Source organism: Phyllopteryx taeniolatus, chromosome 7 (assembly GCF_024500385.1).
Source record: "Phyllopteryx taeniolatus isolate TA_2022b chromosome 7, UOR_Ptae_1.2, whole genome shotgun sequence".
Taxonomy (NCBI): Eukaryota; Metazoa; Chordata; class Actinopteri; order Syngnathiformes; family Syngnathidae; genus Phyllopteryx; species Phyllopteryx taeniolatus.
This window is the reverse complement of record NC_084508.1, coordinates 23,685,284-23,708,021: the sequence shown is the minus strand read 5'-3', so window position 1 is coordinate 23,708,021 and position 22,738 is coordinate 23,685,284. Positions and strand designations below refer to the sequence as shown.

Sequence of the window (22,738 nt, the reverse complement as noted above, 5' to 3'; positions counted from 1 at the left end):
AACAGACATGCTAACCAGTGGATCACCGTCCCGCCCCTATACAGTTTATTTCATATTTATTTAACATTTGTATTTAAATATATATTTAACATCCACGTATCCTCACTAGAGTCGCGGGCGTGCTGGTGTCTATCTAAGATAACTCTGGGCAAGAGGCGGGGTATACCCTGAACTGGTCGCCAGCCAATCGCAGGGCACATATAGACAAATAACACTCACATTCACACCTACGGGCAATTTACAGTCTTCAATTAACCGACCTTGCATGTTTTTGGCATGTGGGAGGAAACCGGAACCAATTTTTTCTCGTATTTGGGATTTAATATTGTTTCTGTGGTGCCTCTGTAAACGTGAAATATGAATTAAAATCATCCACGCATTCCTGAGTTCCAGACGTTTTTCTGCCGAATTTCTTGAGATTATCTATGAAGATCTAGCAAAGATCTTCGCCTACCTCTCCGCTCCCAAGCCAGCGCTGTCAACATAACTAACACGTGCACTCTCAGAAGTAGTGAGTGTTGGGTCTTCTACACTGAGGCAACCCATCAGAGGAACGGGGGCGGTCTTAGCCAAATATGGACAAATGTATTCTCAATGTATTCCTTTCGCCTCTCCTCGGTCCTCTCAGTGTCCCACTTCTTCTTAGCTAACCTTTTTCCTTGTATGATTTCCTGTACTCTGAGGTTCCACCACCAAGTCTCCTTCTCTCCTTTCCTGCCAGAAGATACACCAAGTTACTCTCCTGCCTGTCTCTCTGATCACCTTGGCTGTAGTGGTCCAGTCTTCTGGAAGCTCCTCCTGTCCACCGAGAGCCTGTCTCACCTCTTCCCGAAAAGCTGCACAACACTCGTCCTGTCTCAGCTTCCACCACATGGTTCTCTGCCTTTGTCTTCCTAATCTTCCTCGTCTGTCAACCAACTCCCAAGATTTTCCTGTCATAATCCCAACATTCAAAGTCCCCACATTAAGTTCAAGGCTCTGTGCATTCCTCTTCTCTTTCTGCCTAAGAACCCGCTTTCCACCTCTTCTTCGTCTTCGACCCACAGTAGCTGAGTAGTAACCCTGCAAGTTGACGGCGGACATTGTTAACCCGGTCCACACCCAATCTGGTAGGGAATTATTTGGATGAACACTCATATTTGTTTGGCAAAGTTTTAAGACGGATGTCCTTCCTGACACAACCACATTACTGGTAACCTTTCATTGGTCAGTGACTCTCCATACTATGTTTTTATGTCTCAAAAGTATTTTCTGTCAAATGGCTGTCTGTTGTCGTGCTAGAGCAGCTCCAACTACCGGAGGCAAATTCCTTGTGTGTTTTTGACATACTTGCCAATTAAAGATGATTCTGACCATCAAGACCTCGTAGCTCCTTTTAACTCACATTATTGGAACCATCTGATGCATAACACTATTTGTTTCCACCAATTGACAGAAAATGAGGAAATAACAGGAAACAGGAGACTCAGCGGAGGACAATCTTGGTTAAATCATCCCAAAGGAGGCCAAGCGTCAGGGAAGCTCAAGGGCGCCATAGTTAATGGGATGTCAGTCAGATGACAGTTAGGAGATGAAAATGGGGCAGCTATTTAAAAAATCTGACAGGCACGTGACGCTTTGCATTTGTTAAGTACCATTTGTGATATAAAATGATTATTAAGGGTGTAATGTGCAAGGGACACAATAAAATGTCACAAAAATTAACCCCAGAATTTATCATAGAGCTTTACAGTCAAAAGTGCTTTCTTCCATGATTATGCTTCAATATATTTGATGGCATAGATTTTTTTTTTTCCCTGTGCATTTTGTATTTTCCGAGCTGTTGTCACTCAGTCTGTCAGCCCTGCTTGCAGCTGCCAACTTGGACTCCAGGCCTCAGCATGATGTCTGCACTCACCCGTCAAGTGAGAGAGTGAATGTGACACTTGTGTCCCACTTCCATGGGACGTGACCTGGCACCACCTCTGTGTGCGCCGCCTGTGTGTGTGTGTGTGTGTTGTGTGTGTGTGTGCGTGTGTGCCCATGGAGATCCGGACGCATATCCCGACGGTCAGCGGCCTGCTTCTTACGGTCTCTTAGAGCCCCTCATGTGGTGACCACTGCATTCCGTTTGCGTCACTCTGAGCTAAATCCAGCTCTCCACTTTAAGGATGCAAAGTAGACTTCAAAAGTGCATCCTCACTCCCGGTTTCAGTGTGTGTATAAACTCACCAGCTACAACTTTAGGAGGACCTGCACATCATCGTCATGTTCCCCATGGCCATATCCAAGAGGACATCACTGCTAATTTTGGATATAATATTAGAATATCAGAAATTCAGTATAAAGTAGTTGCAATGCAGCTTTTTGTTAACACAATTAAACAGGTAAATACCGTACAGATGTACTCGAAAGCATTTGGGCTATGTCACTGTTTTAAAATCAGATGTCAAACATTTTAATGTCATTATTATTTTTTATTCTTTATTTTTATTTTTTGCATGAATGTTGTTGTGTTACGTGTTGTATAATTTCTGCTTCCTCTTGACTTTTTAAAAATAGATTTTATATTATCCATCCATCCATTTTCTATACCGCTTTTCGGGGGAGAGGTGGGGTACAGACTGAACTGGTCACCAGCCAATCACAGGGCACATATAAACAAAAAATCATTCACACTCACATGCACACCTATGGGCAATTTAGAGTGGTCAATTCACCCGAATAAGTTTTTACCTGGTTAAATAAATGATTTATAAAATGTAAAATAAGGAGCTGCTAGACTGCGAAACTTTCACCTGTCAATCAAAAGATGTTGAAAATTAGTTCCTGAAGTCAACTACTGCCTGAATATTGATAACATGTGCCGCTGTGGTTATGGTAAATAAACAGTTAACTTTCCCATGTGTGTGTGTTATTTGGGGAACATGCACACACAACTTTGAGCACTGATGTTTTAAACGCATGATGCACATCAAACAAGATCCTTGTAGAAACTATCAATACTTTACAAAAATGGAATATTGTAGCACTCAACTCTGTCACGAGTACCATCTGGAGCAGTTCAGAATCAATATTTACCTAATAACAGAAAAAAAACAAAAACTATTAAAATATCATCATACCCACTATAGATGGTGATTATTAAATGTTAAAAATGTTTGCAGATCGCTATAGATGTGTTTTGCTTGTGGAACTTGGGTTGCTCTGACCAACCAATAAGAGGACAGAAAAATGCTGATGTTATTGTGAGGCAAAGTTGAAATTAGATTGGCTAAAGCAACAGTCTCATTGCTAATACAGTTTAAGCAATGGCCAGCACCACTGATTCTGAAGGCCCTGGGCAGATGAGATTAACATAGCAGCACATAGAGGCTGAAATCTGATTGGACAAACGAAATCTAATATCCACATACACATACTGGAAACCAGGCACGTGCGCACATAGACACCTGCCCTTTTTCTTCCTGAAGAAAATGTGCCCTTTTTCTGTGGGAGGTTTTATTTTTATTATTATTTTAATGTTTATATTATTATTTTTTAATTAATGAATTTCTATCTCTCTCTTATAAACATATACATTCCCACTTTGGTACAGATTCCCTGTCAAAAATAAATAAATAAATAAAATAAAATAAATATATATATATATATATATATATATATATAAAAGGTTCGCCTTCAAAAAAGACAATGACCCTGAAAATGGCTGCCCACCAACGTTCACCATCCAACCTGACAGAACGGAAGAGGATCTGCCAGGAGGAATGGCAGAGGATCCCCAAATCCAGGTGTGAAATACTTGTTGCATCATTCCCAAAAAGACTCATGGCTGTATTAGGTCAAAGGGGTGCTTCTACTAAATACTGAGCAAAGGGTCCGAATACTTATGGCTGTGTGATATTTCAGTTTATCTTTTGGCTGCAATATAAAGAAAGAGTGAAAAATTTAAGGAGGTCTGAATACTTTCCGTACCCACTGTATGTAGAGGAGTTTGTTTCGTGATAAGTGTACAGATACACACAGGTAGCTAGGGCACTTAAACAAATGCCATCTAAATATATATTTTGGGAAGTTTCTTCTTTTAGAGTGAAAGAGAGCATGGAGCCATAAACATTCATTTCAAAATGACCTTCATGCCTGAAAACTCACCAATTTTTGCAAGCAAGCAACACAGGGTACTCCAAAACTCACAGTAATCCCCTCTTGAAAGAAGAAGAAGAAAAAAAAAAGATTCCTGAATGCCAGGACTCGTACTTTGACAAACTCTTATTAGGTAATTCACCTAAATGAGCTGCAATCAGCAGCAGGCATCCTAGACAAGATAGGCGATGCAATATTGTGACCCTTTTTGCCTACACCACCTGTGGACGAAGCATGGCATCAACGTTCGAAGTTTATTTCAAGGAGTCGCCACAAAAAGCGTGTGCAAGGGCCCCTGTTGCTATTTACAGCTTTAATTATTAATATTGTATTTGTATGTGTATAAAAGTTGTTTGCAGTGGTGTCCAAACATACTGCACCATACTGAGAGGTTTCTAATAGGCTGATGACTTGGCTACAAATTACAGGTTTTGGTACATGTCATTTCTACACCCCAGAAAAATAAAACCACAAAAATAAAAACTCATTTACCGGCATTTTTTTTTTTGTGTGTGCTTTTTCTGAAACACACTTAGTTGGCGTCAAGGCCCTAGTCAGATCTTTGTACAGTATGTTGAGAAGGAGCTAAGTTTAGTACGGCTTGTTAGCGGAAGTTCCAGAGAATCTATGCTGCATGCGTAGGTTTTTGCTCTACTAAGTGGCTACTAAAAAGCTCAAGCTAACAAATGTCACTAGTCTCGTTATTGCTTGACAATTGCCATTTTTACGGCAACATACACATGCATTTCCGGTGCATTTTCTGAAGCCAAACAATCTGTGATCTGTTTCACGGTGATGATGTAAGATACATTTGAACCGATATTCCCGTGTCTTCAGATGATAGTTTGTTTTACAGTTATAACTCTTAATAAGCGGCACGGTGGGGACTGGTTAGCACATCTGCCTCGCAGATGGATGGAACTCTTAACATAGGCAATTGTAAACATTTGATGGGCATCAAACGTTTTTTGGGGGGCCATTCGTTGCAGCATCCAACATGAATAGTAGGGTTTACATACTGTACTGTTAAATGTATGCCACTTGTGGTCTTTTTTGCTGTTCATCAATCCAATCGATTATGAAAATCAGTCTGCAAAGTAATAAATGAAGAATCGGCAGCAACCCACTTAAAAGTCATCCTAAACGTACTTACATGAAACATATGCATTTTGTTTTGTCCCCTGTAAGAACCGAGTCTCCACAGACACGGTGGTACACACACATTTGTGTCAGCTGGTTTCTGGTTGAGTGTGTCTCTAATCAGATCCAGCTGAGCAATCCCCGGTGTGTGCATCCCACAGGGTAGCTTCTGTGAATATGTGTGTGTGAATTGTGGGGGTGCATTTAGAGTGATGAGCACTACATTGGAGGAGATGCAACCTCAGCACAGCTCAGCAAGGAGGATCCATCATATGAGGGGGGTTGTTGGGTGTCTTGGGGGCAGAGAACCTCCCCCCCCCACACACACACACAAAGACACCCCACACAGCTGTATAAGCAAGCATGCAGGCCAGTTTTAAGCCACTCCCCAAAATTCAGACTCAAAACCTCTGTAATCAATCCTGCCGATTGAAACTGGATGCTGCAAATGCATGCAACATTGCGTTGCACCATCTGTACCAGACTGTCAGATAGCTGCCACAGGCGATGAACTATTGTGACGTGAGCCACATGCACCTGAACTCATCCGCGACACACGGTGAAGGAGGCTTATAACCTGAATAAAGCAGGTTAAATAATAAAGCAATAGAGCCTCTTTTCCAAGGGGATTCGAGCCTCATCTTTGACTACTTTAACCCTCTATGCTGTGAATACAAACACACAATCTTTGAAGATATGGAAGTGACAGTGAGGAGAAGGATCTGAAAATTGTAGACGTTTTCAAGGTGGTTCAGCACTGAAACCCACCTTGTATGACCTTTATACATAGTCGGCAACATAGAGGGGTGTTTGAATTGCTTACATCTCACAACAAAACATTATGCCTCTACCACCTCTATTCGTCGAAGCACATTAAGCCGCACACATAATGGCGACTTCCAGTATGGATATCCGTCCTATAAGTGTTACAAAGTGAAGGCACACCGGGTTCAAGCTAATTCGAAGATAAACCTAATTTCAAGAAAAAACAGATCATTTAAAAAAATATGTTGACATTGATCACAATTTCCTCCCAAGCGCAATTATGAATGTGAATGGTTGGTGGAGTTCTGATGACTTCACACTGCAACTCAGCATTTGGTCCAAAAGAAAAACATCAGCTGTCAAAATTTCCCATTTCAATTTAAATCTAAAAATAATCGCCCAGAAAGGGAACTATTAAAAAAATGCTTCGACTGTATATTTGATTCTTATCAACATGAAATTTATTTCCTAAAAGCCCTCTAGTGTGTGTGTGTGTGTGTGTGTGTGTGGGGCGGTTTATCTGTAATTTCCATAATAAATATCGACTTTTTGAGAGTTTGACAATTACACTGGATGATTATCATACAAACAAGGGATTGGGCTGTAGACGCCCAGATATAATGGAGAAGAACAGATGTGGGGGGGAATGATTTGGGGAGAAATTGGTGCAATCCTTTCACAATCCCACATATTTTCCCGTTCAGACTTTGTCCTACTTGAAATAATAGGAGTAGGAGGAGGGGGGGAGGAATGAGTGTCCAGCACCTTACAGACTGAGTTTGGGTGCATGAGCGTCGTTGGTACTCTACCGCCCCCTTGTGTGAGACATAAAAAACACCTTCATGAAGCATTTTCTGCAGCGAGTTGACTATCAAGTTTCCTCCCCATCTGATTAGTGTTCAGGTTGAGAATGTTCTCTCCCCTGGTGAGCGAGTGTTGCTTCTGTGGGTATCAAAGAGTCTTAAAGGATCTGTTCAGTGCTTGAGGCAGAGATGTCAAGTAGTCTCCAGGCAGCATGTGGGTTGAGCTCCTCTTGGTCTCGACAGAGAGCCCACACGTACATCATCCTCAGAACTTTATCCTAGCAAGAGAACATGACTCATCATTCTTCTCAAATGTGACTCAACAGTATTAGGTAGACCTGGGTGTGAGGGGCACAATATTAGACAGTTCTTTACTACAACCACAATAATAAACATTATAAATATACTGTAGTTCTTACATTGTCAATCAATGTGATACACATATCCCCCTCACTCCTCATTAAATCGCATGCGTTGTGCGTGGATTAAAATACTTATAGTGCCTTGATGTGAACCCTGTTGAGGACTGTAAATCTCCACATTGTGAGACGTTCAATATGTGATGAATTGTGAGAGGGTGCTTTTTCGTGAATGGGTGCCTTGACCTCCATAACACCACCGTGGCCCTGAGGCACTACAATAGACAATCAGGCTGATTTACAGCGCATGAAGGACTTGTTGTTGAGGGTTGTGGATATAAATAACCACAGCCAAAAGTGTCACAATTCGCCAATTTATGTCCTGTGTCCGGGTCACATATTTGTGATTATGCACCTGATGTAGTTTAAATTAACAATAATCAGGTCAAAATCAACAGTGCTCACAATTTAGCCATATTACCACTGTGAAATCATGCATATTTAACTGACATATTGTCTTAATCCTAATTTAAATCCACGTACCGTAATTTCTTGTGTATAATACGCACCCCCAAAATCAGGGAAACCCTTCTACCCATGTATAATGCACACCATTGATTTGCTGCTATCCATGTGCTCAAAACAAAGTATTATCCACATTTTATTAGGTTTTTCAAAGAAATATTATGCATGCGCTGATGTATTTATTATTATTTTTTAAATCCCGTGTTGGGACAGGGCACGCAAAATGTAAAAAAAGCTTACCTTTGCTTAATGTCACATAACTGTAAGCAAAATCTATGTGGAACATCACTAATTATGCCCCCTTCCTCCTCTGAAAATATCAGAACAAAATCCCTCATATTTTTTTATTTTATGGATGTTAAAAGTTTTCCTCTTCACATGCACTCACTATAGAAATAGCTAAACGTAACATTGTCACGAAACTGCATCCATTCGTCACCGAAGTGTAAGGGGACATCTCTACCTAGGCCCACTTCAACCTCTGAAAATAGCAGAACAAAATTCTAAATATTTTGGATGTTATGGATTTGTATATAAATAATGGGCCTCGGAGGGGACCTTGATTCTTGTCCCCATAGGGGAAAAAAATACAAATAAATACAAAAATAAGATCAACGTTGTTTAATGTCAAAACTGCAACCAATGATCACCAATTTGTATGTGGACATCTATAATTATGCCCACTTCAACCTCTGAAAATATCAGAATGAAATCCCAAATATTTTGGATTTTTTTATCAATAACGGGCCTGGGAGGAGACCCTGATTATTGGGTACACAATGAAAATGTATATACATATACACACACAGAATGTGCATTATACATGAGAAATTATGGAATGTGCATGCAAGTGCGTTGTTTTTTTTGTGTCACTTACAGGGTCACCTTCCACCACTTCTCCTTTGGTGTTTCGTATTACTGTCACTAACTGAGCTTGGAAGGTGATAATCAGTACCGGACCCTGGTCCATCATCTTCCCCATGGCCAGCTGGAGAAGAGGACACACACTAGTAACCATATTCACACTGAGGCTTTTGAAAAACTGCATAAAAAAATATAATCAATCAGATATATTTGGATGGATACTGTTAGAGAGGTAGTCATTTAATACTGTATTATTGTTTATTAATGTGGTTGCAGTATGCAGTGCACTGAATCAACTTATTGAGCTTCACAATGGAGCAAAATATTAGAAATAGTTCTACAACCACAATAATACAAATTAAACTAATTCCTTGATGACAGTGTCTGAGTATTTTATCTTTTGTAGAGGCAGATTTTTTAAATGCAGTTGTGTATTGTTTATCCAGATTTTTACATCCAGTTGTCTACTGGATAAAGTATTTGCAACTACAACCTGGAGTCGTTTCACAGATGATTACCCTCCTTAGTTGTTCAATAATAAAACATGGCGAGATGATTCATGATAAAAGTGAGGCTGTTTCATGGGATTTGCTTTGTTTTTCTCCCGCACTGAAGTTCTGTGCAATTACCTTACAGAATGTATCATGACGCCAGCGGTTGCGACCATCTGTCAGAGGTTTGGGGGAAGCCGCTAAGGATGGCTTCTCCAAGCAGAAGGAGCAAGCTGCTGTTGCTATTCTACTTTTGGCAAAATCAATGCAGTTTGGCAGCATGTTGAAACTTACATCAATGCTGTCGATGTCCAGGATCTTTGAGTGGAACTGAAGTCCCAAGGCCTTGGCTTGCTGGATCGGGTGTGCTAGCTGACTGTATGTCTGCACGTTATAAAAAAAACAAAAAACAAAAAAAAAAAAAGATGACAACATTCATGATCATTTATAGCAGCTGGATTAAGTATTTCACACGTCACCATTTTTCTGACTAAATATATTTCCAAAGGGGCTGTTGACATTAAAATGTCACCAGATGTTGGGAACCACCCATGTAATCGATACATACAAAGAAAGTAGAACAAATAAGATTACTAGATAGATTATTTAATAGATTATTAAAATTATGTGTAATAATGTGAAATGACACAGGTAGTATTACAAGTACTGAACATGCCAACTGGTATTTATTTAATACTTTGTACAAAAGCCTGTTTACAATGACAGCTTTAAGACGCCTCCTGTACGGAGAAACTAGTCGCATGCATTGCTCTGGTGTGATTTTGGCCCATTCCTCCACACAAGCAGTCTTCATATTTTGAAGGTTCTGTAGGCTTCTTTTATGGACCTTGAGTTTCAGTTCTTTCCATAGATTTTCGATTGGATTCAAGTCAGGTGACCATTCTAGCAGCTTTATTTTTTTTCTTCTTTGAAACCAATTGAGAGTTTTCTTGACAGTATGTTTTGGAGCATTATCCTGCTGAAATGTCCACCCTCGTTTCATTCTCATCATCTTTGTAGCTCGCAGCAGATTTTTGTCAAGAATGTCTTGGTACATTTGCCCATTCATCCTTCCTCCATCCAGAACCATTTGCTGAAAAGCAACGCCACACCATCATGTTCGCACCTCCGAACTGTTGGTATGGTGTTTTTTTGGGTGATGTACAGTGCCATTTCTCCTCCAAACGTGGTGTGCATTATGGGATCCAAAGAGTTCAATTTCGCTCTCATCCGACCAGACTATATTCTCCCAGTAGTTAACTGGCTTGTCCAAATGTTGTTCAGCAAACTTTAAACAAGCTTTGACATGCTTTTTTTTTTCCTGCAGTGGGGTCTTGCGTGATGAGCGTGCATACAGGCCATGGCGGCAGAGTACATGACTCACTATTTTCCTTGTGATAACAGTGCCTGCTAATTCCACGTCTTTTTGAAGCTGTCCACAGGTGGTCCTTGGGTCTTGGACAACTTGTGATTATTCTTTTCACTCCTCTATCGGAAAACTTCTGAGGAGCACCAGATCGAGGCAAATATATGGTGGTAGAATTGGCTTTCCACTTATAAATTATGGCCCCGACCATCCTCACTGGAACGTTCAGAAACTTAGATATGCTCCTGCAACCATTGCCATCGTTATGTTTTGCAAGTTTTGGTTTGCGATAGTCTTGAGACAGCTCTTTGCTCTTACCCATCATGAGATGTGTCTTGACTCACACCTTGGCAATGAGACCTTTTTGTAGGCCATCAATGAGGAATGAACCAGCTGATATTCATTTGCACTGACAAGGGGCTGGATTGCTGTTTGATTACTGATAGATTTTAGGTGTTGTCTTGGCTTTCCATGGCTTTTTGCACCTCCCTCCCTTCACGTGTTCTATACTTTTTTCCTGTGTCATTTCACATTATTACAACTTAATTTCTGATCTTATTTGTTCTACTATGTATGTATGGATTACTTGGGTTGTTGCCAACATCTGGTGAAAATTCCATGTCAATAGCACCTTTGGAAATATATTTAGTGAGGAAATGGTGACGTGTTAAATACTTATTTCAGCCGCTATACCAGGAGTCTATTCCGGACATCTTACTCCTGTTTGTAAAGTTCAATTGTCAAAACCCCATTTCTAGACTCGTAGTATACAGAGTGACTGAGACAAAGGTTGTACCGCTTCATAACACCAGTCCTTCAACACTTCCAGCTCTCCTCTGATCATTGCCTGCATGGAGAAAGAACAAGAAATAATTATGTCTAACCGAGCAATGATCCCTGGGCCCCTGCAGATATTTTTTTGGCTTTGAACATAAATTAAGCAGTCTGGAAGACAGCCAAAAAAAAAAAACATTTATTTACACCGTTCAAGTAGATGATGTACATATTTAAGATTAAAATTAAATTTGCCTCATTTCTTTGCTTTTTTGTTTTGGCCTCAAACTTGAGCCAGGCCCATCTCCCACCTGCACCTGATGCCTGCTCCAAGCTGTGCCATATGAATAGCATCCTCCTCTTTAAGCACTTGCATTCTGGAAAAGAATTAACTAAAATCACTGTCACTATTACCAACTTCAAAGGCTACTCCCAAATGCATCCTCCAGGAAAATATTAAGTATAATATTTTTTATTGGCCACTAGAAAGAGTGCCACAGATGCATTATTTGCCTTGAGGATGTTGATGGAAAAGTACAGAGAAGATCAGAAGGAGCTACATTGTGTCTTGTGTGGGACAATCAACATTGTCCCAGATTATCGGACTACTCGTCACTTTAAACTGCATACACTCCTTGAAGTCTCGTCATTACCAGCCAACTAGCAACCCTTTATTGCTCAGTGACTGTTTTTTTTTTTTGTCAATGTCTATTGTCAATTGACTGTCTGTTGTCGTACTAGAGCGGCTCCAACTACCGGAGACAAATTCCTTGTGTGTTTTTTTTGGACATACTTGACAAATAAAGATGATTCTGATTCTTTGAAGCTCTAGAGAAAGCCTATGACAGAGTACCCAGAGAGGCACTGTAGTACTGCATGCGGAAGTCTGGAGTGGCAGAGAAGTATGTTTGAATAATACAGGACGTGTAGGAGGACAGCACAACAGTGGTGAGCTGTGCTGTAGGTGTGACAGACGAATTTAAGGTGGAGGTGGGACTGCATCATGGATCAGCCCTGAGCCCCTTCCTGTTTGAAGTGGTGATGGATAGGTTGACAGATGAGGTTAGACTAGAATCCCCGTTGACCATGTTGTTTGCAGGGGACATTGTGATCTGCAATGAAAGCAGGTAGCAGGTGGAGGAACAGTTAGAAAGATGGAGGCATGCACTGGAAAGCAGAAGAATGAAGATTAGCCGAAGACAGACAGAATATATGTGCATGAATGACAGGGGTGGTGGGGGAAGAGTGAGGCTACAGGGAGAAGAGATAGCAAGGGTGGAGGACTTCAAATACTCGGGGTCAACCATCCAGAGCAATGGTGTGTGTGGTCAGGAAGTGAAGAAACTGGTCCAACCAGGTTGAAACGGGTGGAGGAAGGTGTCAGGTGTGTTATATGACAGAAAAGTCTCTGCTAGGATGAAGGGGAAAGTTTATAAAACAGTGGTGAGGCCAGCCATGAAGTACGGATTAGAGACAATGGCACTGAAGAGACAACAGGAAGCAGAGCTGGAGGTGGCGGAAATGAAGATGTTGAGGTTCGCTCTCATAGTGACCAGGTTGGATAGAATTAGAAATGAGCTCATCAGAAGGACAGCCATGGTTCGATGTTTTAGAGACAAAGTTAGAGAGAGCAGATTTCGATGGTTTGGACACGTCCAGAGGAGAGAGAGTGAGTATATTGGTAGAAGAATGATGAGGATGGAGCTGCCAGGCAAGAGAGCTAGAGGAAGACCAAAGAGAAGGTTGATGGATGTCGTGAGGAAAGACATGAGGGCAGTTGGTGTTCGAGAGGAGGATGCAGTTGATAGGCTTACATGGAAAAGGATGACGCGCTGTGGCAACCCCTAAAGGGACAAGCCGAAAGGAAAAGAAGATTGGCCATTTCTGAATTTGTAGTTAGTTCATTCTGTGTTGTGACATAACCCTTAACATCGCTCCGTCGCTTAATACATTAAACATTAACATCTATAAACTAATTAGATAAATGTAGGCGCATTTCCTAATTAATACAAGATGTACTAGCAGATCAGCTCTTGTCGACGATGTTACGTGTGCTTCGCGGTTCCCCTGGGACCACAACCCCAACACGAAAATACAAAGGATCAGTGCAACAAATACGACACTGGCTGATCGGATGAGCAAAAATTTTTGCTTAAACGTAAGAGAAGCAATAGAGGATGTCTGCTCCAGAGGTGGGTGGAGTAGCCAAATATTGTGCTCAAATAAGAGTACTGTTACTTGACAATAATGTGACTCAATTAAATAGTCCTCCAAAAAAAAATCACAGTTCTGCACAGAAGTCATTGAATCAGACCTGTGTTCATCTATCACAGTCTGGTTTGGTGCTGCCACAAAGAACGACAAACTCAGACTGCTACAGACATTCAAGACTGCCGAAAAAAAATGATCGATACCCACCGACCCACTCTTGAGGAATTGCATGCTGCAAGGACTAAGACAAGGGCATGCAAAATTCTCAAAATTCTTGGACCCTCCACATCCTGGCCACCACCTCTTCCAACTCCTTCCCTCAGGTAGCCGCTATCGAACAATGCAAAACCAGCAGACATTCCAACACACTTATATCACGCTGCACTATTTGCATACTGTTGTTGATTACTACTGCCCACTTATGTGTTTGAGAAATCTGCACCATTTGCACAATCATCACTGTACCTGATCATTGCAGTATTAGTCAGTTTAAATTGCATTTGCACAATGCCATTATATCAGCATCACCACACTAGTGGTATACTTTCATTGGTCAATGACTCGCCATACTTGCGTTTTTTATGTCCTCAATGTATATTTTGTCATAGTGGCTTTTTTTGTCATACTAGTGGCTCCAACTACCAACAAATTTCTTTTGTGTCTTGTAACATACTTGGCCAATAAAGCTGATTCTGATTTAGGCTTCACCCAGTCGGTGCACTGCACAATAGCAAACAAACAAAGTGAAGACGCAAAACCATATAAAAAGATGAAGTAGAAGAGGAAAATAACCCGACTCAGACAGCAAAGACGACGTCATACGCATATGTTATAATGTTACATTGTAGAATACAGCCCAGGGAACTGCGATATTTCAAAAGTATGGGCAGATTTTCAAGACTGCAGATAGGGAATTAAACCAGACCAAATTAAAGATAATTACTTATGGTTACTTACTTACATCTCGAGTAAAATTACAAAAACAACATTTGAATGTTTTCCAACAACAAACGACTCCCCCAGTTAGAAAAAAACAATGGCAAAGGTTAGCGTCAGTAATTTTGTGAAGGAATATTTTTGATAGCTCTTATGTCCAACCACAGTTTCCATACTTTGGAATCAATTTTGTCCATTAACTTGGCCTGCAGGAAGTCTCAACTTGTTTGACTGAATTAACGAAACTCCACAATTACACACTCACTGTTTGCTGCGTACCTCCAAAATATTGGGGATGATGTCATGTTCGCACTGCTTGAGGAAAGAATCTTTGTCGAAGGACGGGTCCGCCTTCAGAATCTCCGTCAGCACTTCTGACATCTCCGTCTTGGAGAACAGTCCACCTGGACACGTGTGATGGTGAAACACAGTGAAGCATTGAGCAGCCAATGACGACAGACTGGCTGAAAAGACGGTTCTAATGAATAATTCAGGCACATCATGCACACATATTTTTCTATGTATTTTACTAAAACTACTAAATATGTCTTATTTAGCTACATGAAATGGCCTAAATATTATAAATACCTACAATGATGCAAACTATGAGCACAACAAAAACACATTGTAAAACTACTATTAATCTGACAGTGTCAATAACTATTACAGTTTACAATGGTGGCTATTGGCTGAATTTTTTATCAAACTACCATAACTTCAAGTACAATACAGCTGATACATTAGTTCCACTGTACTTTTCCTTTATCATCTTAAATAAGCCTCACAGCATGACTAATGCAGACTATTAGATCTCAAACCTACCTATGAGGTCGGTCATTTTGTCAGTGACAGCCCGCGATGCTCTGATGAAAGCGTTGTCACTCTCATCATACTTCATCTTCATTTCAAAGAACCCTGGAGAGGGAATGAAGTTTGGGGGGAAAGGTGAGCGCATAAATTACAAATGCAATAAGGTTAAACGCAAAAATTTGACTTTCTACAGGGTCAGCAGGTAAGAGAAAAGGACGTAGAGTGGATGAAAAAAATTTGGACACCCCTGTTCAAATGGCAGGTTTTTGTGAAATAAAAAAATTAGACCAAGATAAATCCATTTCAAAACATTTTCCACCATGGATGTGAGCTGTAACTTGTACAATTTAACTGAAAAAAAAAATATCTAAGGGAAAGTAAAAATAAACAACTGAGATAGAGTGGTTGTACAAGTGTGCACACCCTCCTATGACTGGGGATGTGGCTCTGTTCAGAATTAACCATTTACATTCAATCTTATGCTAAATGGGAGCCAGTACACACCTGCCACCATTGAAAGTGCCTATGAATAACCCCCCGAAAAAAGTTCAGCTGTTCTTGTGACATTTTTGTATTCACTCACAATTTACAGCGTAAGCCATGGTCGACAGCGAGCTTGCACATCAAAGGAATGTCATTGTTAAAAATTATCAGTCAGGAGAAGGGTACAGAAGAATTTCCAAGGCATTAAAAATATTAAACACAAAGAAAACACTAGTGATGGGACGAACAACACTGGTGCGTCAACACTGTGCCGAGCACGCAAGAGTGAAACCCCGTATTGACCCCGTATCGTTTTAAGAAAAAAAAAATAATGGGACCGATAAAGGAAGTGTGTCGTTTGGATGTGCCGAGCCAAATTGTGCTTATAAGGAAACAAGCTGTGTCGCTATGTTGTGGATTTGTTGGATGGCGTTTTGCTGTTGCTGTTGGATTTTTGCTTGCTCTCTCCTTGTTCCACTGACTTCATGGATCGTTCCAAGACGTTTTTCCCAGTCTGGAATAATTTTAATCTTTTGATGCCAAATAAGGTAAATCTTTTTCTCCTTTGGGCATTGTTTACTGTTAGTTTTTTAATTAAATATGTTTGTACTCTTTTCTGTTAAGAGGTTTGAATTGTTTTCAGATAAATTAACTTTTTATTTTATTGTAGGTGACGTGTCGGCTCTGCTCCACAGAGCTATGTTACATCAATAAGAACACTTCATCAATGCTGAGAAATTATAGAGCTCGGCATGGCAGTGAATAATTGGCAGATACTCGTGTGAGTACCCTCGATATGTTGAAATTCTCACCAAAAAAAAAAAAATATTTTCAAAAATAGTTTATTACACACAAAAGGCTTTGTATGACTCTGTAATAGTGTTTGTAAAAATTACAGTCCTTTAATAAGCTTTTAAAAAAATATTTACTTTTGGCTTGCAGTTCCTAACAAGCAAGCAGTGGATGAGGCTGTGGTCAACATAATCATCAAAGACTGTCAGCCACTCACCATTGTTAAAAAGGAGGGATTCAGGGAGGTCTTGAAGCTCATCAACTCGCACTTAATGCTTTTACGCTCACCATCACCAACACTTAAGTTAACAAAATCCCATACATAAGTTAAACATTTTAACTGAATTTTATTAGACAAATTTGCTATATTTACATACCAACTCATTTTAGCATTTACACAAATAAGGTTTTAAGCAAATTTTAAACTCTTCTCAAACAACTCCGCAAACAAATTGAGTAAATGAAATTATACAAGGATGAGATCATATTTTAAGTAAAGGACTAGCGATTAAATATTATTTCACAGGCTGATGTTGGGTTTGAAGCATGTAAGCTTTTCCATCTTATTTTCATTTTGTTTACCTGCAATGATTTTAGAACTACTGCAGGGGTCACTATTGAGTGGCCAACACTGTCAATATAGTGCCGACACATTTTGTGTAGTGTGTCAATACACTCATTGAGGTATCATCATCCCAGCACTAGAAAACAGCCATTATCATGTGTAAGAAATATTGGACAAGAGTGACATTACCAAGAAATGGGTGTTCCTCTAAAATGATGAAATGACGAGAGGTAAATTGGTCAGAGAGGCTGCCAAGAGGGCGACAACAACGTTGAAGGAGCTGCAGGAATTTCTGGCAAGTACTGGCTCTTTAGAACGTAAAATGTGACAACAATCGCCCGTCTTCTTTATAAGTCTGGGCTGGCAGGGTGGCAAAACAGAAGCCTTATGTTACAGAGAAAAACATCCGAGTCCAGCTCCATATTGCAAAAAAAAATATTGAAATTTCCCAGACACATTTGGAAAAATGTGTCAGGGTCCGATGAAGCCAAGGTTGGACTCTTTGGTTATAAATCCAAAAGGTTTCTTTGGCGCCGCAAACAACAATGCTCATAACCAAAACCACACCATACTCAACACCAAATTAAGCATTGTAGTGACAGCATCATGCCTTGTGTTTTTTCTTCAACTGGAAATGGGTGCTTCGTCAAGGTGGAGGGAATTATGAACATTTTCAAAATACCAGTTAGCACAAAACCTTCAGGTATCTGCTAGAAGGCAAAAAAAAGTCAAGAAAAGCCTACTAGAAAATCTGAACTTTCCTTGGCGTTAATTGGAGGCAATTTAAATGGTAGCAGGTCTATGCTCACTCCCAATAAACATGAGTTTGAATGTGATTAGTTAATTCTGAACACACAATATTTCTTCCAAAAAAAAAAAAAAAAAAAAAGAATAAAAAGCTCAAATTTGATACTGACACTGTCAGAGAGGTATACTTTTTAGTTATTATTGTGGTTCTGAACTACATGGCATCATATTGATGGATGCTTGTAATGTTTTGTCCCTCGTGGAGCACAATAAGTCAAGTATTTTGTGCAGTTTTATAAATATACCGAAATGTAAATGCAGGCGTACCTAATGTTATGGCTTTGGAGTTTTTAATGGTCGCTCATCTGAAACATATTGACATACTCTAATCTAACATTCCTCTGTTGGTGTCACAATGCACCTTTTTGCTCACTCACATACTGTATATTATTCCTACAATGGACTATTAGTGTACAAACCCCTGTTCAAATGCCTGGTTTTTGTAATGTTTAAAAAAAATAAATAAATTGCCAAAATATTTCTAAACTTTTTTTCACCAGTTTAAAAATAACAGATAATGTTACAGCACTAGTTTTCAGACATAAATTATCTCATTACACTGTGACAGTGGCATACAAGCAAATTGAATGAGGTATTTTTGTTCTTACTATTGAAGACAACATTATTCTCTTTAAAGTCCTTCCACTGCTGGTACCATTTGGAGTCCTTGTGGAGCACTACACCCATGGCTTCCCTGAAGAACACGCACAAAAGATAAGAACCTTGACGTTGTATTTAATTAAACATGCTGGTCCAGAGAGGAGAACATAGCTGTGGCGTGCCTCTCTCAGCATGAGAGCAAAGCAGGTGGCCACTCACGTACTCGTTGGCTTCAAAGACCTTGTTGCCATCCGATGACCCTTTCGAGGAGAATTCGCTCCTCTTCCTGAGGCGAGCGGGGGGCCGGTAGGGGCCAGTGTGGCCCAGGTCACCAATCTCTTTCTTTACACTCTCCATACCCTGAAAATAAATAAAGTAAAATAGTGAGCTTCTCGACATGGAAATGTTTCTTGTTTTGGAGGGGGTATGATTTGTTTTACACCATGGTTTTCAAAGTAAGAGTGAAGCTCCCATCAGAGAATACGAAACTGCTTGGACCTCCCCCACTGCCCTGATATACACTCTAAATGTATATGATAGCTACAATTTTGTGTTCTTGATGTTATACAGTTCATTTGGCCACACAAGGGTTTTGGGATTTTATGTATCAGCGACAAATATTGCCAGAATAGATTTTAACGCTTTGAATATACAATGTCAGCACGGTGTACTAACTAGTGGCTAGCACATCTGCCTCAGAGTTCTGAGGTTCGAATCTCGGCTCTGGCCTTCCAATGTAGCGTTACATGTTCCGGTTCATATCTTAAGTTAGTTCAGCAGGTTCAAATTGTAATAGTGCTGGCATTGGGTGGAATCTTCTCATATCCAAAACCATCACTTTTCAGGAAACCAAAACGCTGAAGAATTAACATTGCATCGTCAAAGACAGCAAGCCATTTTCAACACTTACGATTAGTCATTAATTTGTAAATAAAAGAATAGAACCACGTGAGGACTGACCAATAGTATAGATTTGTGAAAAAAACAGACACAATTTGGACATAGGTTTTCTGTCTGACAGTGATGGAATATTATTAAAATATTATTATTTTTCTCAAGATTCTGCATCTCCCCTGTAGTCCACTGGCGCCCCCTAGGGATGCGCATCTCACACCTTGAAAACCCCCCATCTCACAGAGCAGTATGCTTGCACTGAATCCAAACCTCTGATATAGCTTTGAATGCACCAGTCTTTCCCAACATCTCTCCACTCTTTGAGACGCTCTCTGCTGAGGTCTTTGCCGTTTTGGCTGCATCCTCCATTCCCTCCTTTATCTTCTTTCCAATTTCCGTACGTGTGACCTCCTCAAGTCCCTAGCCACAAAACACACAGAAAGGGAGTCAACTTGGAGCGCACACTGGTCATAGGACAATGAATAGGCTGAGTGAGAGGCTTTTGGCATTTACCTCCTTTACTGTGTCTGAGAGGTTCTCTAACTTCTTTTTGAGAATCTCAGAAGTCTTTACTGTTTCAGACTCAATTGTTTTCTAGGAAAAGCACAATGTTTTACCAAACTAAACCAAATACATAACATAGATGGACACAAATGCAATGTGCGTGGTCAAATACTAACATATTTCCTGCGCGCGTGCCTCAATGCGTCAGACTCCTCAAGTTTTTTGGCCTCTTCTCTGAACTTTTTGATATTTTCTTTCATTTCCTTGTTTTTGCTAATCTCCTGCTTCAAACCGTCGAGGAATTCACCGAGGAAGCCTTTTCTTCCTCCGCCCCTCTCCCCTGACAAATATCTTGCCTGGAGAAGTGAGGACTGAGGCACCTTAAAAGAATGTCAGGGAGATATAGAGCCAAAATAGCACAGGGATTAAATAAATATATATAAAAAAAATAATAATAAATAAATATCAGAAACAGGTTTGTTAGAGATAAAAAACAAAACGTGATGGAAATGCCAATAATACAAAGGTGGAGAACATCCAGTTACACATGACATATCGATATTCCCACCTGACAAGAATTTGTGAGAATGCTCCGTATTCTGAAGACATTGGCTCTGTTGTGCAGCAGCAAGAAAGATGAGGGGAATGCCAAAGAGTATCGTCTTAAACATACCTGGTGAGACACACAATGATATCCGTAACCTTGTACTCGATAGAAATGCAAAATATGATCGCACGTCATGTGCAGTTTAACCGAGCATAAGACGAGATGTTAAATTTAGGCAATCAAGTTAGATTTGAATCTGTGCTATTTTAAACCACTTGGGTAAATGATGCCTATCACAAGTTGTATTTTGGGAAGAGTAAGCAATTCAGTTAAGTGGTCCGTTTTGTTCGAAATAGTTTGCGTATTTGACTCCATGGTACAAAGATGGAAAATGTAGCAAGACGAGTTCACCGTTCTCGCTACAGTCCACATACCGGCTATTTGAAGGAAAACCGAAAAGCTACAGGCAGACCAGTAAACAGTTGCACGCAATCTATATACGTCGAAATAACGGATATTCCGCTCTTTGCTGAGTTTTAAGAGTTCATTTTACGGCCAGCGACCCAAACCCTCACCTTATAACACTGACACAAGGGGGCCGCCATCTTGAATGTGGTGACTATTGACCTTCTTCCGGTATCGAGTCGACCTGCCATGTACCTGGGGGAGAGTCTTCGTTTTTCATTGGCTATCTTGGTGCTGGGGCAAGTCTTCACCGGGTTCGAATCCGGGCTCTGGCTGTCCAGCGCAATGCGCGACGGAGAGTTTGCATGTTCTCCCCGTGGTTGCATGACATTTCACCGACTTTTTAAAACCAACTCAATTACTTATAGGTGTTAATGTGAGCGCTTATATGTGCTCCGAGACTGGCCGCCAACCAGCTCAGGGTTGTACTCCCCTCCTGTCCTGTCAACTGGGACACTCTTCAGTTTACTCACGACCTTAATGAGGACAAGTGGTACAGAAAACTAATGGCCATTCAAACACAGTCACTTTTGTGATACGACTGTGCAGCAATAATACCAAATAGGTCTACACACACACATCAATCTACACTGAACTATAAATAAACATCCAATCACTAAAGTCACAAGTAATCAGTGTGAAAAACAGAAATACAACCCCAATTCCAATGAAGTTGGGACGTTGTGTTAAACATAAATATAAACAGAATGCAATGATTTGCAAATCATGTTCAACCTATATTTAATTGAATACACTACAAAGACAAGATATTTAATGTTCAAACTGATCAACTTGATTGTTTTAGCAAATAATCATGAACTTAGAATTTTATGGCTGCAACACATTCCAAAAAAGCTGGGACAGGGTCATGTTTGCCACTGTGTTACATCACCTTTTCTTTTAACAACATTCAATAAATGTTTGGGAACTGAGGATACTAATTGGTGAAACTTTGTAGGTGGAATTCTTTCCCATTCTTGCTTGATGTCCAGCTTCAGCTGTTCAAGTCCGGGTCTCGGTTGTCGTATTTTACGCGTCATAATGCGCCACACATCTTCAATGGGAGACAGGTCTGGACTCCAGGCAGGCCAGTCTAGTACCCGCACTCTTTTACTACGAAGCCACGCTGTTGTAACACGTGCAGAATGTGGTTTGGCATTGTCTTGCTGAAATAAGCAGGGGCATCCATGAAAAAGACGTTGCTTGGATGGCAGCATATGTTTCTCCAAAACCTGTATGTACCTTTCAGCATTAATGGTGCCTTCACAGATGTGTAAGTTACCCATGCCATTGGCACTAACACAGGCCCATACCATCATAGATGCTGGCTTTTGAACTTTGCGTCCATAACAGTCCGGATGGTTATTTTCCTCTTTGGAAACAAAATCCACAATTTCCAAAAACAATTTGAAATGTGGACTCGTCGGAACACAGAACACTTTTCTACTTTGCATCAGTCCATCTTAGATGAGCTCGGGCCCAGAGACGCCGGCAGCGTTTCTGGGTGTTGTTGATAAATGGCTTTTGCTTTGCATCGTAGAGTTTCAAGTTGCACTTACAGATGTAGCGCCAAACTCTATTTACTGACATTGGTTTTCTGAAGTGTTCCTGAGCCCATGTGGTGATATCCTTTACACATTGATGTCAGTTTTAGATGCAGCCAGAGGGATCAAAGGTCACAGGCATTCAATGTTGGTTTTCGGCCTTGCCGCTTAAATGCAGCGATTTCTCCAGATTCTCTGAACATTTTGATGATATTATGGACCGTAGATGATGAAATCCCTAAATTTCTTGCAATTGTACATTGAGGAACATTTGTCCTTAAACTGTTTGATTATTTTCCTCACACGTTTGTTCACAGAGGTGAACATTACCCCATCTGTTTGTGAATGACTGAGCAATTCAGGGAAGCTCC

General features: G+C 40.4%; 1 protein-coding gene across 1 annotated transcript; it reads right to left on the bottom strand.

Annotated features, from left to right (window-relative positions):
- Positions 1-5,933: 5,933 nt before the first annotated feature.
- On the bottom strand, positions 5,934-21,164 carry timm44 (translocase of inner mitochondrial membrane 44 homolog (yeast)). The gene is made up of 13 exons (XM_061779909.1): positions 20,934-21,164; positions 20,380-20,484; positions 19,988-20,191; positions 19,821-19,901; positions 19,578-19,727; positions 18,637-18,773; positions 18,422-18,507; positions 15,179-15,271; positions 14,636-14,760; positions 11,232-11,282; positions 9,364-9,453; positions 8,592-8,702; positions 5,934-7,108 (listed from the first exon to the last, which is right to left on the bottom strand). The coding sequence occupies exons 1-13, from the start codon at positions 21,147-21,149 to the stop codon at positions 6,989-6,991; spliced, it is 1,569 nt and encodes a 522-aa protein (XP_061635893.1). The 5' UTR covers positions 21,150-21,164; the 3' UTR covers positions 5,934-6,988.
- Positions 21,165-22,738: the final 1,574 nt, after the last annotated feature.

Excerpts from the sequence above, each read along its gene's own strand:
- timm44 (XM_061779909.1), bottom strand. The coding sequence starts at position 21,149 with ATGCAACCACGGGGAGAACATGCAAACTCTCCGTCGCGCATTGCGCTG. Across the intron at positions 19,728-19,820 it reads TCTCAGACACAGTAAAGGAG|GGACTTGAGGAGGTCACACG; the intron begins GTAAATGCCAAA and ends TTTTGTGGCTAG. Across the intron at positions 14,761-15,178 it reads CAAAATGACCGACCTCATAG|GTGGACTGTTCTCCAAGACG; the intron begins GTAGGTTTGAGA and ends ACACGTGTCCAG.